At 35.3% G+C, this 24,171-nt stretch overlaps 2 protein-coding genes and 1 long non-coding RNA gene across 9 annotated transcripts; 1 reads left to right on the top strand and 2 right to left on the bottom strand.

Annotated features, from left to right (window-relative positions):
* Positions 1-221: 221 nt before the first annotated feature.
* Positions 222-8,454, top strand: LOC138937954 (O-glucosyltransferase rumi homolog). 3 transcript variants are annotated; one of them, XR_011447609.1, is made up of 10 exons: positions 222-394; positions 526-694; positions 783-984; positions 1,097-1,375; positions 1,463-1,695; positions 1,808-1,941; positions 4,747-4,831; positions 5,363-5,467; positions 5,575-5,882; positions 7,963-8,454. XR_011447609.1 is itself a non-coding variant. In XM_070304674.1 (9 exons), the coding sequence occupies exons 1-9, from the start codon at positions 235-237 to the stop codon at positions 7,964-7,966; spliced, it is 1,371 nt and encodes a 456-aa protein (XP_070160775.1). In that variant the 5' UTR covers positions 222-234; the 3' UTR covers positions 7,967-8,454. The 3 variants fall into 3 exon arrangements, 2 of the variants coding, with proteins under 2 accessions (XP_070160775.1, XP_070160776.1); XM_070304674.1 differs by lacking the exon at positions 5,575-5,882; XM_070304675.1 differs by lacking the exons at positions 4,747-4,831; positions 5,363-5,467; positions 5,575-5,882; positions 7,963-8,454 and having other exon boundaries at positions 1,808-2,329.
* Positions 1,158-24,171, bottom strand: LOC138937953 (matrix metalloproteinase-14-like). 5 transcript variants are annotated; one of them, XM_070304669.1, is made up of 10 exons: positions 23,259-24,171; positions 13,331-13,454; positions 11,513-11,620; positions 9,854-10,008; positions 9,454-9,756; positions 9,207-9,351; positions 8,984-9,120; positions 8,513-8,833; positions 8,036-8,225; positions 1,158-4,116 (listed from the first exon to the last, which is right to left on the bottom strand). In XM_070304669.1, the coding sequence occupies exons 1-10, from the start codon at positions 23,391-23,393 to the stop codon at positions 3,968-3,970; spliced, it is 1,767 nt and encodes a 588-aa protein (XP_070160770.1). In that variant the 5' UTR covers positions 23,394-24,171; the 3' UTR covers positions 1,158-3,967. The 5 variants fall into 5 exon arrangements, with proteins under 5 accessions (XP_070160770.1, XP_070160771.1, XP_070160772.1 ...); XM_070304670.1 differs by having other exon boundaries at positions 8,144-8,225; XM_070304671.1 differs by having other exon boundaries at positions 4,024-4,409.
* LOC138937955 (uncharacterized) lies at positions 22,256-23,168 on the bottom strand. The gene is made up of 3 exons (XR_011447610.1): positions 22,881-23,168; positions 22,616-22,802; positions 22,256-22,537 (listed from the first exon to the last, which is right to left on the bottom strand). It is a non-coding gene; the product is annotated as an uncharacterized lncRNA (long non-coding RNA).

Below are 24,171 nucleotides of genomic sequence, written 5' to 3'. Positions count from 1 at the left end.
CCTTAAGGCCGTATTGCATTACGGGTTGCGGGCTCGATTGCGATTGGGGTTACGGTTGACGATTATGAATTGACCAATCGGAGCAAAGCAGCTTGCCGGTTGATTGGTCAATCTGTAACTATCAATTGGATCTAGGTGACGCTATTGTACCAGCTTGAGAAAGTGTCTTATGAAAAACGGCGACTGAGCCCTCTCAGGTTACTCTCTGATCCTACGTTTCTGTCATGTATCTACATGTTTGTATTTGTTAAAAAAAAAATGTTAAGATTAATTTACATCATTCTTTTAACATTTTTCGTCAGCAGCTTGTGTGAAGAACAATTCTGTTCGGCGGACGATACTGACTTTTGTAAAAAAAACGAGATTGATCACCAGAAATCATCATATATAAAAGGTATATATTGTGTATTTATAATTTTTACAATATATCAACAAAGTTGGACAAAAATTAACTGCAATAATTCCGAAATATTTAAGACGATATAATAATATAAGATAAAATCCAGTTTGCTCTATTCCTGTTAGCAACGAATGAGGGATATCAGAAATATCTAATGGCGATTCAAAATGCAGAACGAGACTATAAAGAATGCAATAATACAAAGAACTCGTGCTTTAGAGATGTCATCGTACGGGACTTGAGTCCTTTTAAAAAGGGCATAAGTGAAGAAATGATAGCTGCTGCAAAAATCAGGTGTTTATAATATCTTGATTTATATTGATGAAATAAAGTATCGATCTCTTCTGTTTTTTATTTATACTAAACTCTATTGTAATCACAGGGGTACATTTTATCAAATAATTGGAGGAAAATTGTATAGAGAAAAGGATTGTATGTTTCCAACCAGATGTGCTGGAATAGAACATTTTCTATTAAAAGTAATTGATAATTTATCAGATATGGATTTAATAATAAATACCAGAGATTATCCCCAATCCAGTGAATATTTTGGTAATGCAATGCCTATTTTTTCGTTTAGTAAGGTGAGAGGTTTTGTTATTTATTATCTATTTTGACTCTTGTTACAAGCAAACATATTTATGCACTTATGTCTAATGTTATGAAAGTTGAGCAGCTTGCAAAATGTATTTATAGACATCGCAATATTATGATATTATGTATCCAGCATGGGCATTTTGGGAAGGTGGTCCGGCTATCTCGTTGTATCCTCGTGGTCTTGGCAGATGGGATCAACATCGTAAACTCTTGAATAAGGCAAGCTCAGAGATTCCATGGGAAAAAAAAGAAAATAAAGGATTTTTTCGTGGTTCTAGAACAAGTTCGGAACGTGACAACTTGGTTTTATTAAGCCGTAATAAATCTCATTTGGTGGATGCTCAATATACTAAAAATCAGGCATGGAAATCTAATGAGGTATAATAATATATTGTTATATATATTTATCAAATCATGTATATTAGCAGAATATTATATCATTATATAAACTTAACATTATTTTAGGATACTTTGCATGCAGCACCAGTGTCAGAAGTGTCTTTGGAGTCACATTGTACATATAAATACTTGTTTAATTTTCGAGGTGTGGCAGCTTCATTTAGACATAAACATCTGTTTTTATGCCATTCGTTAATTTTTCATGTGGGTAACGAATGGACTGAATTTTACTATTATGCCATGAAACCTTGGATTCATTATATACCTGTTTCTAAAAATGCAGATCAAGAAGAATTAGAGTAAGATATTTACTAATGCGCTAAATATTCAATAATGTGCCTATAGTCCTATCCTCACCTTTATTAAATTATCATGACTAATATATCTTATTTTGTTTCGTTATGTTTTCAGAAATTTGATTGAATTTGCAAGGAATAATGATAATTTAGCAAAAAAGATTGCATATCGTGGTAGAGATTTTATATGGAATAATTTACGAATGTCGGACATTATATATTTTTGGAAACAGCTTCTTAAAAATTATGGTAAGCTTCTAACATACAAGCCAGTATTAAAAAAAAATCTCATACAAATAAAAAAGAAATAATAGATACGCTTAGAATTATTTTGTATAACCAATAGTTTTTTTTAATAAGTCAGCGCATTATAAACAAAGAGTATAAATTCTTTAATGCTGAATACAATATCTAATTAAAAACATGTATACAATATTTAAAATAAACGTACATATTTACTAATGCTCTATTTGTATGATAATGAAAAATATAATACAATAGAGATTTTATTCAGGGTACAACACAATGAGGTGGCAAGTTTCAATGTGAATCATTAACACCCTGAAGTAGAATAATAATATAAAGAAAAACCTTGTACATGCATATAATTAAATTCATGTAGATATCGTGTAGTTGATGCCATATAAATAATAATTTAATTAATTTAAAACAAATGCAAATTGTTTTTTTCATCTCTCTTTTACAGAGATTCTTTTATTCAACAAATAAAAGGATAAAGTACAAGGTTTTTCTTGCTTCTTTACTTTATTAATATAATATACTTAAAGGCTAAGAGTAATTCTTAACAATTAAGTACTGGTCAAAATACTTACAATATTATTACTAAGACACTTTCAAATGTAAGAAAATATATAATACAAGTATATTAACATCTGTTTTAAACATCTGTTAACACTGGTTACAGTATTTGACACGTATCTCCTTCTCTTGGACTATCTTTTTTTCTCTATTAGGGAAGAGAGAGAGAGATAACATTATATGTTTCGCAAACACAAGTGCACTTTCATTTTGCAAGATCGAGAATTTAACGCTTTATACATAAGAACTTTATATATATAAATTCTCACACACACAGCACCATTAATGTCAGAGAAATCCATCTAACACAACTTGCATTAGTTATTTATAATACCAACTCTATAATACATACATACATACATATAAAACCATAAGATAAACAAGCTATTATTGGGAGAAACCATGATGGAAGCATTATATGAAAACAGGTGTATTCTTCAAACCTACACAATATTGTCTAATTGACATTGGTGATATATAAGTAAGCAGATGCTTGGTTTGAGACAACATTTCAAAAAAAGCTGCATTTGGACAGATCTGACATTTACATATCCTCTCTCTAATGTATAAATTACAAAAATATTTCTAAGGCACATAAGATAACAATTACCCTAGCATAATTGTAACATAATGTAGTTGACACGAGTACTATAGATATTCATATACGTATAAATGTGGATAGAGCACGCAAATGATTAGATATTGGATAAAATAGATTAGATGTTGAAAAAATAATATGTATACAAAATATAAATGAGATGTGTGTCTAATATACACAGCTCTATACAAAAAATATATTTTAGGATATAAATAAAAATAGAAAAATCTATAATACTCATGCAACATCTTTTAATCAACAAACATTTTCGATAGTATTGTCAGTCAGGACTCTGATCATTACTTTTCATTATTAATTGTCATGCTCTCGCAAAATATCGTATATATCCTTTATATATTTCACGTGATCTAATGGAACTGTCGAATCCCAAGAAACCCGTAAACATTCAAAGTCTTTGCAAATGGTGGATATACGAATAAATAGGCAGTGTAGAATGTCCTGTGCTATATATTACTGCGTATTAAAACATTATTCGAAGATGGAATATATATTCGCGCGTATACATATTTTGCACTGGCAATTTATAAGACGTGTGCGCAAATTAAAATACGCGCCATGCGCAGCCGCGCGAATCATTTTCAATCAATGCGCTTGCGCAGCCACGCGCGCGTGCAGTTCAACGGTTTAGCTGGCGATGACACTGCTCGTAATTTTCTACCTATCTACTTAATATCTTAATTATCGAGAGCGCAAGTTTCTAAATATCGTCGCATTAATAACGATTCCGACCGCGTCGTTAGCACGGCAGATACATTTTTTCGGAGCAGCACTCGTGTATCTTCGCTAAAAGAAAAAGAACTAGAGACCCTATAACGATTATTATAGGGTCTTTACCTTTTATGTAGCTATTACGAACCTCGCGATGATAACTGTCGCGATGCCAAACAGAAGTTGCGACATCCTCGTTGATGGAGTCAACGAATTTTCAGATGCCCCGGAGTCCGCACTACCGTGATTCGGCGACGTGACGAGTTCGTCGGTTCCTCCTGTCGAGTTCAAATTGGAATCGTAGTATGTAGTTTCGCGCGCAGTGACGTCGTGAACTGTCATTGGACGGCGCGCCGCATCGATCGTGCGCATGCGCGTATTTGAGAGCGCGAAACTGCGCGGATCAAACGCGCGGTGCGTATAGTGACGGTCGTTTTGCTCTCGTTGCCGCTGCCAGTTGCCATTGTTGTTTGGAACTATATATTTGATCTTTCTGCGGGTAAATAATCGAGATTTCGTGCCGCTTCGATCGCTCACTTTTTCCCGAATTCGGAATGTACATTGTTGTCGTCTGGAAAAGGCGATTGCTCCCGGTTAATGCGGGTAGTTGATCGTTTTCACTTAAGAGGTAAACCTCCTCAAATTTTATAAACTATCATGTTGTTATTTACTTACATCAATGCTAGTTAGTATAATTCCACCGTGTGAATTATTCTTATTTTGTACTGTCACTTGCACGCGTGGATACGAACTTATATACCGGACAATAATTGGATATATAAAAAGCAGATAAGAAAAATTCGACATCCAACATAACTGTTAGATATTTTAAATTTCAAATTTCTTACTATTGCAATATTGTAAAGATGGTCGAGTATATAAAAGTACAATTACAAAATATTTTAAAGGTATAAAATATGTCAGAGGTACGTCGATTGAGATCATTGTTCAAAGAAAGTCATTTCATTGGAAGACTTTCGATACATCAAATACGTGAGTATCAATATATGTATTGTTCAGTATATTATATATATACATTATATATCCCAGATAACAAGCACGTGTCATTTAAACGTCAAATAACGTCATTTCATGTCAAACAATTATTTTGACGACAAATGACGTGTGTATTAGTTATCTGGGATACATGCATTGATTTATATATATATATATATATACATACATATTTTAATTAATTATTTCTTATATTATTTTTTTATATTATATTTATCATGTATTTGGTCAAACAAAAATATGTATATTTAAATAAATCGAAATAAGAACGTGAACATAAATAATCAGGATTCTATATGCAAAACAAAGATATGTATCAAAGTTTTAAAAGAAAAATATTTTTTATAGCTTTTCTCAGAAATTTTTAAATAATAATAGATAATATAATAGGAAATAATTGAAATAAGAAACACATTGCCAAAAGAAAGCATACAGAGTCGATAAGAAAATTTAAATTATTAAAATTATATCGTGCATTTTCCCTCTACACACCCGTTTAATGAATTGCAGGTTAAAGAGAAAAGGGAGAGATTGTGCAACTCATGATGCATGCCGTGTTTCCAGAGCGTTAAATCTCAACAAACACGTTGGACATTCGAAAAAAATAGCGAAAAGGTATGTATTAAAAAAAGTAAATTTGTATAACGCCTGTATGTACAAAAAGAATTTGTGTAGGTAAAATATGAAAGAAAAAAAATAAAATCATTTTTTTTTTTTTTAAGAATGGATAAAAATTAGGATTGGAGGATAGGAACTTTCTGTAAGTGTCAATATATTGTTAGATTAGGAGGGACAAGTCGAAAACCTTTATGTTTTTATGCAATATTAAGTTCCAAACAACGCAACTGCCAGTGGCAATGATTACTCATGCACCACGTATTATTTCATATTTGTGTGCAAGTGTGTGCACCGTGTATTCTTGTGTATATGCATTTCAAAATAAGTTGCTGCTAAGGCGGTGTAACTTTGATTAACTATTCGCTACATGTGTCGATCAAGTTGTGAACGATGATGCAAAATAAAGGGAAAGGTTCGTGCAACACAAATGATATTTTTATAATATACAGGGTGTCCCCAATTTAAATGGCAAAACTTCAGGAGCGTGTAGGGAACCGAAAAGCTAAGGCGGAAAGAAGAAGTTTGCTTGTTTTTGCTCCATTTTGAAGAAAATCACAAAAAAAGAAACAGAATAAGTTTTCGTTTTTTTTACTTATTTATTTACATTTTATTTATCATCTATTTAATGCAGATATTGTTCAAAATGTTGCCCTCTTGCAGCAATGCAAGCGTTACATCTAGCACTAATGATGCCAATCAACTCAAGAGAGCAACTGACAATGAGAGATTGAATTTTTGCGATTTTCTCTAAAATGGAGCAGGAACGAGCAAACCTCTAAAAGACTTCTTGTCTTAGTTTTTCGGTCCCCTACACGCTCTTAAAGTGTTGCCATTTAAATTGGGGACACCCTGTCTAATACTACATCTCCCCTAATATAAAATAAAATCACGTATAGAAGAGACGGAGACAGAATACAAAAAAAAAAAGAGAAGAAAAAAGCATAGTGCGCCACAACCCCGCAATTATAATGTGCTAATAAAAGTCTTTCGTGTAAATGAGACGAAAATAAAAAAAAAAAAGGAGAAAACGTGAAGAAAAAATCTTACTTATACAATATTTACTCTTGTCTTGTCAAACTGGATGTGGCGACGATGACACAAGCTGAGTTTTCACGCGATCATCATTTATTTTTCGATCTTGATATTTTCAAAAATAAAACTCTGTTCTCGTCCGTCGCCTGGCTAATAAATACTCTGGGCTTTGGTGTAATCATAACGTTACGAGATTATCAACAATGTATGAAAATATTAGATTTGTGTCGGGAAAAAATTATTATATATGAGCAATAAAACATGATTTTAATAGATTCAAAACAATGAATCTTTAATCTGTGAAACCATAATAATATGACGATGAATTGGATAAATAGCGATTAAACGATTAACATAGTATATAAGTGATAAAAATGATTAGGATGTTAATAAGTTAATGTTTTATACACAATAAATACAGCGTATGAATAATAAGCAATAAATAATCTCCATGAAACTAATTAATATTATTTGTACTTTTCAGTTAGTTTTTTATCTCTAATATATTCTATTAATTATGTAAATAGCTATATATTAAAATCCTTAAAATAATGCTATGAATGGTTCTATATTGTAGATCAATCGTGTGTAAGCATTTCACTGTATTTTTCAATGTTTTAAATAATTTCGTAATTTCCAATGTATCGAAATATATGTGTGTGTGTGTGTGTGTGTGTGTATTCCCTCTTGAATTATGATACGTTTGTTAATATTCGCGAAATATTTTTCACACTACGCAGCAATATTATCTGTTGCGTCACATCAGATTTATGACTTGATAAAACACACAAGATGTAAAAGAATCACCATGAAATTATGAATCGTGATATTCGTAATATATATAATATTGCAGGATACACATGTTACGAAACATCTTTTAATTCCATTCTACCGGTTTGTTCTAACATTTTGTGTTTTATATATATACATATCTGAATTAACTATTGTGTTCAACTCACAGTAACTGAAGATTTAAATCTGATATTTTTTTTTAGAAAAGTATTGCGTGCACGTGTCTCTTTTCGCTATTTAGCCCTAGTATCATAGTAGCCAGGTAGCACGAGAAAATCTATTTAATATCGCGTTTCCTGCCTGCCTCTGTATTAGGGGAATTATTGTACTTTCAGTTTCGTTCACATTGATTATTTTCAACAGAGTAAAACGAGCGGAACAAACTACTAGATATCCACTATCGCGAGATTCTCTGAGGCATTAATTTACAGGAAGTGCAATTCATGCAGATTCGCGGAAACTTATTCATCTCGTTATTCTTGGAATATTCTTATTACGTATTGATTATTTTTTAACGACAATTTATAATTATGATACAGTAATAATTACGCGCATCGATGAAGGATAAAATTTGTAATATAGAGTATAAGAAAGAAGATATAAAAACATTTATATTTTCTGAATTAAATTAGAAGAGATTCTCAACAAACGATATAATTTATTTTCAGATGAACGTTGTAACGGATAATGGATATCTTCAAATTTCTTTTGAGGCTAGGCAGGATTTGAAAAATTTTGTACCTGCGTCTAAGATGATGTCGCCAACGCTGTCAAGATTATCATAATCGTTGTGCGTGTCACTGTCAGCCACGTCCAGATTGCCAAATGCAAACGGCCAGTGATCATTACCTAGCGTCCCTCTGTTAGCGGACTTGCATCCAAACCACCAATACGCCGTCGCTCTTGGGAAGGCGGGATTAGCATCGTCCACCTGATAAGTCGAAAATAATTATTTTTATCTTCATTCCGTACAAACAATATGTTGTATAATTTTGAGCGTATTGGGTGGAAGATATAGGACAAAAAGAGAAAGAGAAAGACAAAGAGAGAAAGATAGAGCATTTTATTATTACAGCGGTATTGTTATGTTACTGTGCTCTAAATCGCATCAAATTTAATGCGATTTCTTTTAATACACTAGATACAAATATATTGACATAGAGCAGTTGGATCTAATAGAAATTTGATTTAAAATTTTTGATTTTTATATGTACTTACCCTGAACGTCCGATCGTTGAATCGATAGTAGGCGTTATCTTGGAAGAAATACGTGTAACCTTTGTAAGTTACTGCCGCGTTGATATGATTCGGGATGCCTTGCCAATTTTGGATAAGTTTAGGATAATTACTCCTCACTGGTGGCTTTGACGCCGGATCAAAGCGCCAAAATTTCGCACCCTTGTAGAAATAAATCTTGCCGTTTCCGGTCCACACGGTAGCCGCGTCGATGTGATCAGGAATACCGGTGAAACCGTCGCTAATTTCTTTTGGATAATCACCATCCATAGTCGTATTAATATACCTCCAGTATTGCGTACCCTGAAATGACAAACAGTTGTCGGTGAATAAGTTAGAGCGAACAAAATTTTTAGTTCACACATACACACACACACACACACACACACACATAAAACGTGTAAGTAAACGATATAAGTGTATATTTATTTTAGCTTCTCGATAAGCAGTTACCTTGAAGAAATAAGTCTTGCCATTCCTGTACGTAAATGCAGCGTCTATGTTTGACGGAAGCTCTTTCCACGCGCTATCAATGCGTCTAGGATAACCACTAGCTACACCGTTGTCCGTTAATTTCCAATAGTGTTTTCCTGCAATTTCCATAATATTAAATATTCCTATTTGTTTGGTAAGATTGAAACGTCAGCAATTTAAAAATTGTAGCTTGTGTGCGTACCCTTGAACACAATCGTCTCGCCATCCTTGGTATTGAACATTGCGTCGATTTTCGGATCCTTGCACAATTCAGGATCTTCTTCGGCAGGCGGTGAAGGCCCGTGAGTGCCTCGTGGTCCGTGCTTGGTTTTCTCCCCATATAGAGCCTAAAATTACCGTATTTTTTTTCATACATCGGATAGCTAATCTTAAATCGCTATTCGAGATATCCATCCTCTCATTTATGAGGGAAATGTCTTTGTAAATACCTGAATAGCATCGGTATCGTCTTGATCTAGAACAAAGTGAGGATCGTAACCGCGATAGAAGGGTGCCATCAGAGCGCTCTTGACGTCGCTATGGCTTAAACCGAGCGAGTGCCCAAATTCGTGAGCCGCGACCTGGAAGAGATTAGTGCCGCGATAGCTTCTGATGGTCCATCGTTCAGAATCGTCAAAGTGAGCATCGCCACCGTATACGGGAAAATATGCGTGAGCCAAGGTACCACCAGGTCCATCGAAAGGATCCCCGTCCCCGTGCTCGCCTACCTCGAATCTGATCTCGATGTGAACCTAAATAAGTAGTTCCCAGATCATTATCTCGATTGTGAGTAGGAAATATTGTATATACGAGTTAGATATTTCTATCGGAGTGTCCATCGTATCTTACATTTTCGCGTCCTGTTTTGCGGGTGAACGTTAAATCAGTTTCACCTGACCAAACGCCAAACGCTTTCGCGATCTCTTTATCCACTTCCTGTTTGTTCAGACCAGTCGGATACTTGCTGATCTTGTACGTTAGGTTCTTTGTACGCCATCTGGAACCTGGACGAGAAGAGGTGTTAATTTTATACGTGTAGTACGTACGCGGATGCAAGAGAGCACATTCGCTTTGTTTAATACCATTGCGATTCTATTGTCGCGCGCATAGACCAGGTGTTTCCCTCGGCTATTATAACGCATACGTGCACATTCGTTACGCTGTCGCATCGCCCTTTTACGCCACCGTGTCGCGACATACGCGTGACACGTTCCTATTCTTTCATATATAAATTTGCGGAATCCGTAGCCGCGCTATTATTGTGTCATCATTTATTGTTTATTACATGTAGGAATAAAAAATCGCGGCTCGCGTGTTGTATGCCCATTATGGTTACAAAGCTAGCATTTATGCAACAACTACGCTTATATATATATATATATATATACGGGCCGTCAATTATGATACCGTGCATCTCGTTTGCCAGAATTACGTAACGATTCGTTCGTCGCTATGCGAAAACATGAAATCAAAGACTAGAAGCATCGACATTACCGCTAGGTGTTACAAATTTTGCGACGGACATTCCATACGATGCACGCATGGCCGAACTTAGCAGCAAGTTCACTGAAACATGAAGAGCACGTGCGCGCAGCTTAGGTTCAAAGTCACGGTTAGTCCGAAGCTGCACAATCACTGCTTTGTTATTTTGCCGATATAATGTATGAGTCTCACGCGTAAGAAGCCCCTCTCCTTTCGGGGCTCCTTTATTTTCGATACGACTCGACTAAAGAAATTGGACCGTTCGCCCAAGTCGAGTGTTCTCCAGAGTGGTCTCAGTGTTTCTTATATCTCGAAGATTTATTTTCTTGTAAATATTTAACAAAAATTTGTGCTAGTTGCATATTTTTTATTCGAATAAAAGATATTTACGAGATGTATGATCATATGGCCGATCGTCTTTCGCCATTAGATAGCCAGATAGATACATACGTGGAATGCAATTGTCAATTCGGACAAATTCATACGTGACTTTGGAATGCATCTATTAGAACATCTGACAAACTACTATGGTGATACGGATCCGCATGACCCGTTTAGGGTGACTGACTCTACATCAACGACTCGTAATAGTAGCGAGACAAAGCAGGAAGTCGGAATGCGCAATTCAGTCGAACGTATATTTGTAAAATGGACACAAAATATCGTGCAATGTAATGCGTGAGAAATATAATCTTTATATTTAATATAAGATATAACATGCTGGTTCTATTTCCATAATTTCGTAACAGCCGAATTATTAATAATATAATTAACTTTGAATTATGGACATTTTTTTTTTCATTGACAAAGCTTTTTACAGCGAACGTTCGTCGATTAGATAATCGATTGCAATCGATCAAATGTAAAGTTATGTCATATCCTGCGGTTACGTCCGCGCAATCTGGATTTCATTAAACTTTCTTAAATTTCTCAATTATCGTGACAAATTATTCGATCCCGTGACAAAACGTGACGCAATCATTGTTGTGCCTTAAATTAAACTTTGTACGTGTCAATTCCATTTACCTTGAAGAGCGTATCTCTTCGACCTTCCATCGGCAGCTGGTCCAACTTTGTCTTTAACGCCGCATCTTGGTGTAGCCATAAGTTTAGCAGTCTCTTCATTCAATTCGCCTGAAACAAAAAGCGCGCGAAAAATTGGATATAAGCATCATTAATTATTTTCAGTCGCATGTAATGTTGATAAAATAATTTTTGTATAAATAATGTCTTAATAAAGACACGCGTTTTATATCCCATTATTTTCTATCATCTTCGAGTAATTGCGCGATAAAAGTGATTGAAGGACCAGATTCGCGCGTATATTGATCTTTCGTGTGTTAGTTTTCATCTCTTATGCGTAGATAGGCATGCATGTGTGTGTGTGTGTGTGTGTGTGTGTGTGTGTGTGTGTGTGTGTGTGTGTGTGTGTGTGTGTGTGTGTGTGTGTGTGTGTGTGTGTGTGTGTGTGTGTGTGTGTGTGTGTGTGTGTGTGTGTGTGTGTGGATGTATCGTCGCGCACCCCGTGCACGTACTAAATTCTCATGCATAATATGCATAGTAATACGAAAGCTAAGTCTCGTGCATACGCTACCACTAGTTTCGCAGCGCGGTCACGCGACTTGATATTTACGGATTCATCATTGCAAAGATTCGTAGCGTGATACGCGATAGAGATTAGATTTTTTTCCGCGGGCTACGATCTTACAAGAAATCAATACTATCTCATCTCACGAAGTAGCCTCGAAATTTTTCTTTACATCTCGTCGTTTCTTATATATTTCATAATTTTTTATTAATTCCCTTTTATTTTCTTCTCTTCCCATCCCCTCCCTCATCTGCCACGAGAAAGATCTTATTACAATGAATACATACGATGGTGACGGTCACCGAAAGTAATATCGAAATGAAAGTCAAAATCATTATCGCAAAGACGTGTTTTTTTTTTTCCCCTCTTCCTCCTCTTTTTACGAATTATATCTTTTCGTATAACCGTGGATGCGTCAACAATACGTACGATTATGGCCTACAATTCTACAGTTAGATCACTCTTCCGTTCACCTTCGGTTTTTATTGGACTCCGTTGCTTGTTCTAGCCTGCCATGGACTCTTGTATACTATCATTAATGATCGGTGAAACTTGCGCGAAACTCTCGAGTCATTTTTCCCACCTTTTTATATATATATATATATTTTTTTTTTTTTCATACATCTTGTAATTTTTTTTAAGCTATTAGCAACCTACATCTGATGAAGCGTGATAAAATGCATTTCTCAATAAACTTGAAATCGAGAAACTTTATTATGACAATATTCAATTGGAGTTGTGCGAAATGCAGTTTTTTTGTTTTCGTTTTCAGATATCTCGCGTACTTTTCTAATCGATATTTCATAATAAGTTCTTCTACAATGATTTTTCGCGACAGAAAGGGAGAGAGAGAGAGAGAGAGAGGGAGAGACAGGGCTGGTAAATGTAATGAGTCACTGCTGAAACGCCAGGTTGAGTTCGGTCACATTTCATTGAATTCTGAATCATCATCTTTTACACTGACTGGTAGGGAACCACCTACTGTTATCATTCCTCAAGCAACTTGACGTATTGCACGCATGATTATGATTTCTAGAATTTCACGCGTTTTGCTATTCTTGCTTCTTTTTCTTTTTGAGTCATATGGATACTGGTATACTGGCGACATTGAGTGAACGCATCCTTTGTAATTTTCTGCGTGAGTCATCAATGAGGATGCATTCATCAACCCGGTAATAAATTCTGAATTACATCTCCCCTTTATATATGTATAATGTTTAAAGATTTAATTTCAGGGCAAATAATATTTAACATACCCGTTATGTTAAGACCGGCGAAAGCTTGAAATTCTTCTATCGCTGCTGTCAGCTTCTCTTCGCTCAAGAAGGCACCATTCTCCGGATTTGTCGGCGGCAAGTATCCGTACTGCGCCAGATAATTCTGCAACAATAAGAAAAATATTTTTTATAAACACATCTCTGGATGAGCGCGATTAATGTTATTTATGCCCAAACATGAGAATATTGCATTCTTATATATATATATATTTTGGCGGATATCTTTTATTTGTATCCAGTCGATATTATTCACATCGTGAAATCACAGGCAGAAAAGTTCGCAATGAATCGGCCTTTAAACTCTGTGTCACAATGTAACCTTGACGTTTTACGAGCTTCGAAAGTGAAGCAACCAAAGATATCTGTGTTTTATCCACGTGTAAATTTGCTCAAGTCCTCGGCAGTTTGTCAATCTCGCTTTTTTTCATCGATTGTATAATTATAATTACACGATTGCAGAGAATAATTTTCGCCGATACACGCATCGCTTCTCACAGTTTTACATACGTGTAAAATTCACTCATCACACCTGTAATATATTTCTACTTTATTATCCTAAAATATATATACATATATATATATACATACACCGAGATCCGATATTACACAAGATGTACTCTTTTCCCGCGCAAAAGAGCAGTGTGTCGTAAGAATGATATACGCACGAACCGCAGAAGATTGCCATTAGAGCCAATTCATACGACATTATACTGCAAGTACAAAGATTAGTTCCTTAAGAATGACTCATCCCTTATATCGAACACGAAAAGCACCGTCTGTCTAACTCGCGCGTTCTAGATTCGCATAAAATGCTAGTCTTGACAATCAGCTGTTTCTTATCATCGCATGAAAAGTTAGCCAATCGATCTGCTATCGCGTGTATTCTTTCGTAGCTAACTCTGTATTGATCTTCTTTTCGCAAAGGGTAGCCTATATATACGTATAATAATAATAGAATTCAAGATATTTAATATAAAAAGAATACACTTAATAATATCGGAGCAGATTTTCATTAAATTTTCGTTAAAACAAGGGAGATGTTATTAAGGATTTTATTAAAACCCTTGAAACCTATTTGAATGGTCCCGAAAGCCCGACGAAATTACCCGGCGCAAATCACTATTGTATAAAAGAGCCTGGCGTAAGTCACGCGAGAATTATCAAAGTATACCGTGTGTCTAGACTGTAGATTTGGCAAACAGGAGAAGACTGATTTAACCATTTTATCGTTATTTAATCGCACGTTCTGATTAATATTCCGTTGATTGAATCGTTCAACTAATGCCAATATATGTAAATTTTCTGATAAAGAAAGATGAGAGATTTGATCCTGTTATTTTTACATTTTGTTACATTCGTGTCACACATATATCTCGTTTTGTGTGAGAATTAAATTTACTTCATTGCAAAACGAAAGAGAATCTTTTAAGATGAATTTAATTTAATTTTAATACAAAATAATTAATTTCATACAAAATAAATAATTTGATACGAAATTACGATGTATACGTGTATGTTACGATGTATATGGGCATGCGACAATTATATAGAGATACTAACAATAAGATCGAACTTTGTTATTCGCGTGAAATAAATATAAGGGAAAATGAGCGTAATTGCAAAGTTATGGAGTGAGTCATTATATTGTGTGTACAAGAGAGCATATAAATATTTTTGCTATAGTAATTCACTCACATTTCTGTCTGTAAGCAGCAAAATTTCCGAGTGCAACCTTTGAATCACTGATACTTACCCTTTAGGATAGAGATTCTTACAAACAGTCACTTTTTTCCCAATTAATTCCGCAATATTTTTATTATGTTATAAATATAATATAAATGAAAAGGGACATTTTTTTTCCTTTTCTTTTTTTTTTTAATCTTGTTACTAAATCTTGACATATTTAACCGAGGATAATTTTGTTTCAATAACGAGTCACGTCTCGTTGATAAAGATACTTTTGTATGGATGGGAGGTAACTCTTTATTATGATCAATATTTACTCTTAATTTCTGACAACCATACTTTACTCCGGCCGGATGAATGGAGTGACTCAATGATCTCACGATTGACAAATTTTATAATCTACTCCAGACGAGTAAGCTTCCGCGAAGGCTGAGATTTGTATGAATGAACGTGAGTAGAGTGTGCACGCATACACACACACACACACACATTCTTTTACGCATGGTCATGCGTGAATGGACTGCTTCCTTTCTCGCTATTGCTCTCTTTCTCTCTGTCTCTCGCTCTCTATGCTAATGTATATGTACACGTGTGTGTGTGTGTGTCGTTGCATACATGTAAAATATACGATATACTACGACGCGATTGAATCACCCAAGTGGTTTTCCGTGAATCCGATCGTGACTTGGCTCGTGTGTTAATTGACGCCGATTGAGGTGTCGCTGAAATTCAAGGTCTTCCTGATGAACGCTGATCATCGATCGACAGGTGATCGAGAGCGATTGTCTTCGATTAATTACGGATTGGGAAAGTACATCAGGATGATTAGCATCAGTATTTGCAGTCGCACACTTCAGTGCGCGTATAAGCATCGTGAAATGCATCGCTGCATCATTTTTCTAAATATTTAAATTAATATTCGAATTAAATTTTGAATACATAGTAGCGACTAGCTGACTCTAAAAATAACGGAAAAATAATACATAATTATTTAGATCTCGAATACAGATGGCACGCATGCACTATGGTTAACCGGACGTTCTTTGTGTTGCGAATATACATATAATCGCGTGGAAAGATGCACAATATATATTTATAGAAGCCTCAATTGCAATTATTTTACACGAAAATCGTGTCAGAATATTTTGCAAAGTGTGTATAACGGTAAATCGTTATAATAGGTGTTATTACGAAAAGCGAGTTGCATTTAAATACCCAATCATATATTATAATATTTCTCAATCATATTTTATTTTAAGCTTTATCTCTCTTATTTTTGCTATCAACAATTATACGAGTTTTTTTTTTTCGCGTAAAAAAATATCCCCGGAGATTAATTATAGAACAGGAATTATGTACGCGATTAGATCATTCCCTTAAGTTATATATCGTAGCAGTTTTCTAAGATTAAATATATCCATCGTTTAATTACGTCACTGAATAAATGTATGAATTTTTTTTTTTTTCTAAAATATTACGAATTTATATCCAGCATGATAGGCAAATTTCATACGAATTTCTGATGGAAATGCTACACAAGCTTGTAATTTGTGTATGTCGCTGTCGCTGTAATTGTACAGCAAGAATCGCGTTAAGCACGAAACGTTTTATGTCCGGGTTACCTTGAATACGTTGTTCAAGATATGACGTAGATGTCCACGTAGATAATATTCTTTTGAAAGTACAGTCTACATCAAGTTTACTTTATCAGCTGTATCATATGCAGACTTAGAAATCGCGTCGATAATTTTATTGAAAGCAATCGTGTATGCATGTAATTGAATATATGCATGAAAAAAATAAATAAATGAAAAGAAATGTTCGGGGAATTTTTATTTATAATTTATATTAATATTCTCAGAGAGCAAAGCGAGAATATTGTCATACGATGTCACATAAGTTTATAAGCGAAACATAGTATTCCCATGACCTGAATCTTGGATCGTTGAGATTTTGCGGTACTTGCAGGCGAGTATAGTGATGACTATCTTCTGCCTCAGTTTATTTAATCTTCACGCGGTATCTTTCCAACAGCATTGTAGAATCAAATCACTTACATAAAAGAGGAGGTTGTTTTACGAGATTGTTATTATGGATTCCTTGTAACATAAATCGTTTGTGCTTGAGATGTTAAAATTAATGTTGGTTATCAAAGTAAAGTGTTCAATAACTTCATTATTTCTTTGTTCATATATATATATATATATATATATATATATATATATATATATATATATATATATATATATATATTATCAAAGTAGTATCTAGGTCGACATGCACGATTAGTAGGATGCCATAAAGGCCAAGTGTTCTATGCTAATGAAGGAAATTCGAGTAACTTCCATCTGGTACTTGATTGATCAAATATCAACTAGAATCATGTTCGCGATAATAGCCATGTCGGAAAATTTAATTCAAAAGCTACGTTTTTGAGCTGCGTACGCTTTCGCGTTTATGTACACTCGACAATCTTTTATCTGATCGCTTTATCAATGATAACGTCTAGTTTCCGTCCGTACAAGTCCGTCTTTTCTCATTCAACCAAAACATTAAACTTGTAATACAAAAATTGCACGCAATTCAAACGAATTCTAACGAATTCTTACGACTCAATAATCTCGTAATTATTGTTTTTTTTTATATTGTAATTATATTTATTTATTATTACATATATTTATCTCTACAAATCGCAGGCATGTTTTTTTTCTTTTTTTTTTACGTAAATATATTGTATATATGTATACAATATGAAAAGATCTCTAAAACTACTTGTGTTTTGGCAATATAGATAATCGTCTGTAATGAATTGTACAGCATGAGTCTTTGGCAGACAATAAGATAATCAATTTATAGGGTTAACTTAGCGTAGGCATAGTTTTGTCTTGCAATGCGAGGAAAAATAAAATGAAATGTCTTTTATCGCAGTTGTAAAGTAATTATTGCAGTTTTAACGCGCCAATAGGACACGTGGAAATGACAACTTTGAAAAAGAAAAAAAAATCCATTTTTGGTTCACGTTGACTTTCTGCTAAGTCTCCCATCTTTCGTAAATTCTCTTTGCTATTGTGCTTTTGCAAGTGTCTCGCTCGGGTACACAAAAATTTCATATATAATTAAATATAATTATAATATATATATATATTCATATTTGATTGTAAATGAATTCTTTTCTCGGGCATCGATATAGTTTCATGCAGCAGCTCTTCTTATAATTTCTAGTCTTAAATATCTGTATAAATGATTAACAATAATTGGTTACGATGGGGTAAATTAATAAAAGCCAATAGGGACTTATTGTCACTTGTACTTGTAATTCGCTTTGATCTTTGAATTGTAGATTTCGCAGGACGATTTTTACGTAAACGAATGTATGAATTTTGAGAAAATATATGATTGTAGAAAAGAAGTAATTTCCTTTGACATGCCAAGTGCCGTTGCGATTGTAAAATTTTACAAGCTGTCGGTCGTAAAATAAAAGGAAGGAGTGCATAAGCGTCAAGAGAGCAGCACATCGGCCTTGGGGAGGTCTTTGTCGACGCAAACGTCATTAATATTCTACGCCTTCGCATCTTCTTCTAGACGTTGTTTGAATATAAAGGATAATTCCGACCATCTCCACACGCACACACTTCTGCTTTATACAATATACGATAATACGTTCTCATGTGTGTAATTTCTCTTCTTTCGCGGTAATCTTTATGCTTATAACGAGAGACGGCGTAAATATCAAATTCTGAACAACAAAGTTGAATAATGGTTTAAATGAGAGACAGATATACCTATAAAATAATTGACCATGTTATTTTCGTGAAATTAAAAAAAAAAAAAAGAAGAAAAAGCCTCATTTTTAAAGCGAATGTCTCAAACGCTAAATAGTAAGAAATACAAATAGTATTCATCGAAGTTTTTCTTATCCTAATCACTTATCATAATTATATGTATTGCAATTTGCAATGTCAAACATGTTGCGTCGATGATAACAAGATTGACTAGTTCGATTCGTGCAATCTCTGTCAGAATATAATATAGCTTTATATTATATAATAATACCATGACTGTTCTTTTCCATTATTCATACGAATTGACGATATTGATCGATCAGACTTACCTGATCGAGGATTGAATCGAATAACGTCAATGTCCAAAATTTACGTTTGCGGAATATTTAAATGGGATAAAAAGTATTTCCACTATGATTAAATTGCGAGACTGGCGAATGATAAAAGCTAGTGATCCATTAAACAAAAAAAGAAAAAAATCTTAAAAAGTCGCTGATTCAACAAGCGCGCGCGGAAGTAAGATAATTCGGTTCGTAAATAAGGCGATCAAGTCTATGCATCGCATGAGTCATTGAAGTGCAAACGAATAGGGAACCTTTTTCTGTTTTTTGTCGATAAGACGTATGTACGTCAAAGAGTTTCATGTTTCAATGCCAATCGATGCTAATGCGTATAAAAACTAATGAGCTTGTTGATTTTAGAATAGCGTTTCATTTGAAAAAAAAACTCGGAGCAACGCGAGACACCGCGAGGTGCGCTCATATCAATAGAATGTTTGGTACGGTACAGTTTGTAGCCGGAAGAATCTTTTAGAGTAACCACTGACTAGTGTATATTATATAATGGACGTTACGACGCGCACGTGTAGATACCACGTGTCGGAAAATGCATAAATCGCAGGGACATGTTCGCGGAAATAGAAATAGCAGCTTCATCAACAAATCCGACAGTCACTTGGACACGTAATAACTATTGTGCGTGCACAATAATTTGACTTATGAGCGATATAACGCGCGATCTTGTGTGCGTAATTTGCATAAAAGTAACAAACGCGAATGAAAATATTAATTCCGTCAAACAGGATAATTTTTTATTTAAGTATATGATTGAGATAATTCCTTCTACTGATTTAATTGTAAGAGGGACGTTTCAGGTATCGTTATTATCTATGACAATAATGAATGCCATTGGTGGGGTGACGTGGTGGCGTGTCTTATCAACAGGTATTTGTCTTCACGAGTTTGTCATGCGTATATCATAACTTTTTGTCTTTTTTTTTTTTTGTCCACGCCTGGCCGATACGCAACAGATCATTCGTGCTGGAGAACAAATAAGTGTACTTGCGGAATTGAGCAAGAGCCACGTCCTAGCTTTGTTCTGTACATTGAAAGCTATCGAACAGCCACGTATATCTGACTTTAAAGAAGACGTAACTTTCGTACATTCATCTATAAGGATTCCTGCAAATAGGATGCGTTAACGCACGTAGTAGGCGTGGCAAGAGACGACGCGGTAGCCAATCAATTTTTCGCTCTAATGGAAAAGTTGTAAATTGATTGGCTGCCTCTTGGCACGCGTAACGCGTTGACGCATTCTGTGTGCAGGATGCCTTAAGTTTCGATCCGAACGATCAAAAGTATTATCACTTACTATATGGTGGATTTCGTACGCATAGAATGCTTTTGGTTAATGTGTGTGACAATCTTTTCGCTATTTACACGTACGTTTATCGAATAGCCGAAGATTTTTGGTAATTCCAGCGACTCTAGAACCGCAAATACGAATCAATTTTCTTACTAGATTCTGTCTTTACGATCTGCACGCGATTGGAAGGAAAAAAATGCCAAGCAGAACTTGCTACTGGCTTAAATATAAAAAAAAAAAAAAAAAAAAGAACGAACGATTGCTGGATCGAGTGACGATGAGAATATCTATGATTGTATCGTTAATATTCCGATGACGACCGGTCCGTGTCCGGACTGTGGATCCGCGATGACGAAGGCCAACATACGAGATCTCTGCGGTACGATGTATTTCCGTGTTGAGCCACATACATTATGTACAATTTCCTAGTATAATCTATGAGAGAATGAGAGAAAGATACCGCTTACAGTTCGATGACTTGGCATCTTGCCGAGGCGAAAGATAACTGGAGCATCAACAGATTATCAACAAGATAATTAATTTCGCCAATTTCGTATTATATCACCTTATTCTCTTGAAGTATTTCAAGCGACGAAACACCTTTGTTCCGTGTGTTTAATCTTATTTATCGCATAATGATTTTTACAGACACTTGTGTGTCTAGCGAGATATATTTTTCTCTTACTTAAATATGCATATCCGCCAAAGCAATAATTACTGTCTGACGTTGCAAACAACTTTTTTTTTTACAATCACCGTATAAACAAGCACAAGCACGTACGTTGACTTGTAGCGTATGTAGCCTGAATTAAACATTGTTATTCCTATAAAAATTGACGAGTTTCAACTTTCTCTCTCTTTCTTTTTCTCTCAATAACAATCAATGAAGATTGATCTAGAGATTAAATAGAATGCTCGTTAAATCAAATTTCAAATAACGATAATTCTTTAAAATCGATCATCCGTCGACGAAACAAGTGGGCGGCGTCATTCCTATATATTCAAGAACATCAGATAACATCAAAATTAATTTTCAATCGTACGCGTGTATCTAAACCGATAAATTATCAAGCCAAATATGTGGTTAAAGTGTTGCAACACAGAGTTCATAAGAAGAGTGCGTTTAAATCTTGTGCAATTATATAAACACGAGAAACACAGAAATCTCTGTCTTTCTCTCTTCCTCTCTCGTATAATTTAATCGTGATAAATCTTCAGATTACAATTTCTTAATTCGTCATAATATAAAAGCGACATTGCATACACATTCAAATAGCCCGATATATCTTACGTATGATCAAATATCAATGTTCTCAGAGATAAACGTTTTACTCGGAATGTTATCCGCTTTATAATCAAAGGAACAACGCGTATCCAACGCGAAAATATACGTGCAATGTGCGATCTTGCATTACTCATCTGTGACGCATCCCGCGAGGATTGCATAGCTCCAGACCGTTTCTTTCTTTCTTCCGAATGTCAGCATGCAACAAAAACTCTCCCCGCAAGTCCCTCGCGACGCATAGACTACATAACTTGTTGCGTGGTCTATATACTAGGCCGAATCAAAAGGAGGGGATTCCCTGTTCGAAGTGCAGAGTGAAGTCTGGCATTATTGTGAAGAGAATTGACAAGAAAGAGGCTTGGACTTCTCTAGAGAGCCCTTTCTTCGAATTGCTTCCTTGACGATGTTACCAGAATGTACAGAACGCTGTTTAAGAATGATTGGATCATCGAGAACCGGATTTTTCTCAAGAGAGAATCTTCAAACTCGTGCCAAAAGATGGGACAGTGTATAAAACTCGAAGACTATATCGAAAATTAGTCATTAGCTTTTATTTGAACACGATAAGTCCAATTTGTGTGTAAGTGATAAATAAACTTTACTTTTTGATCCATCCTTCTCTAAAGGACTTCTCTAAAGAGCCCTTTCTTCGAATTGCTTCCTTGACGATGTTACCAGAATGTACAGAACGCTGTTTAAGAATGATTGGATCATCGAGAACCGGACTTTTCTCAAGAGGGAATCTTCAAACTCGTGCCAAAAGATGGGACAGTGTATAAAACTCGAAGACTATATCGAAAATTAGTCATTAGCTTTTATTTGAACACGATAAGTCCAATTTGTGTGTAAGTGATAAATAAACTTTACTTTTTGATCCATCCTTCTCTAAAGGACTTCTCTAAAGAGCCCTTTCTTCGAATTGCTTCCTTGACGATGTTACCAGAATGTACAGAACGCTGTTTAAGAATGATTGGATCATCGAGAACCGGACTTTTCTCAAGAGGGAATCTTCAAACTCGTGCCAAAAGATGGGACAGTGTATAAAACTCGAAGACTATATCGAAAATTAGTCATTAGCTTTTATTTGAACACGATAAGTCCAATTTGTGTGTAAGTGATAAATAAACTTTACTTTTTGATCCATCCTTCTCTAAAGGACTTCTCTAAAGAGCCCTTTCTTCGAATTGCTTCCTTGACGATGTTACCAGAATGTACAGAACGCTGTTTAAGAATGATTGGATCATCGAGAACCGGACTTTTCTCAAGAGGGAATCTTCAAACTCGTGCCAAAAGATGGGACAGTGTATAAAACTCGAAGACTATATCGAAAATTAGTCATTAGCTTTTATTTGAACACGATAAGTCCAATTTGTGTGTAAGTGATAAATAAACTTTATTTTTTGATCCATCCTAGGATCATATCTCGAACCGGAATGGAATCAATTTAATTGCCAAAATCACGTTCATCTAGATCACTTTGCAGATTAGAAAATAAAATCTTTATACTTACCGCAGCAGTGGTATCGCTGATGACGGCATCGATCGGCGCCGCTCCCGTACTCGTGTACAAAGCGAGGAACGCTATCGCCGTTAGGTAGCTGTCGATGCTTGGCAGCTGAGAAACAATCTTCCTCCATCTCGTCATATTTTCAACAACGTTGCTTTCGATCCAACGTCAAACTGCGTCCCGTTACGATAATGTATCACCGCGATTGTTTTCTCTCGTGCGTGTCACAGTGTTGATGCTCGTCCTTCCCTCCTTTACATCCCCCTTTCTCCGGAAACACTAAATACACACGTGCTTCCCGGAAACACCCTTATTGTACCTCGAGAATCGCAAAGCGCGATGTCAGATTGGACTCATTCCGAATCAACCGATTTCAACTCTCATCCCCTTGCTGAAGACTAAACTCTTACGTACGCGGACTTTAAGGAGTTGTCGATTTTACCAATTCTATTCGCGAAACAAAAATATCCGTTTTCAGTGTGGTTCTGACAGCCTACCGGCAATTGTACCTGGCTGGCAGAGTGGTTTGAAACGTGGTTGCCACAACACTATCGATCTCGTAGCGTTTCCCTCGCTGGTGGTTCGCCACCGGTGGCTCTTCCGTTCTATTGCTCCGACTCTTCGGCTTGTACGCGTGTATATATATATATATATAAATGTCGCATGAACCTCGCTCGATTTTCATCGACTTTTCAGAGACGTTTCTTCGATGATCTGCTGATGAATTCGATGAAACGATCGTGGAAAAAAAAAAGAAAAAGGAAGAGGAAAAAAAAAGAGAAAAGGAGATTGACAATAATAAGTAAAGATGGATCACTGTGTACGCGATAGATATCCCCTGTCAAAGGAGAGAAGAACCGACAAGAAGCGCGCGGATATGCGGAGCTGGTACCGAAGCCCACCGCCACTCTGATTC

The sequence above is a fragment of the Polyergus mexicanus genome, unplaced genomic scaffold, assembly GCF_030449975.1.
Source record: "Polyergus mexicanus isolate NDT 795.1 unplaced genomic scaffold, iyPolMexi1.0 SCAF_11, whole genome shotgun sequence".
NCBI lineage: Eukaryota > Metazoa > Arthropoda > Insecta > Hymenoptera > Formicidae > Polyergus > Polyergus mexicanus.
This window is presented reverse-complemented; position numbering and strand designations above follow the sequence as displayed.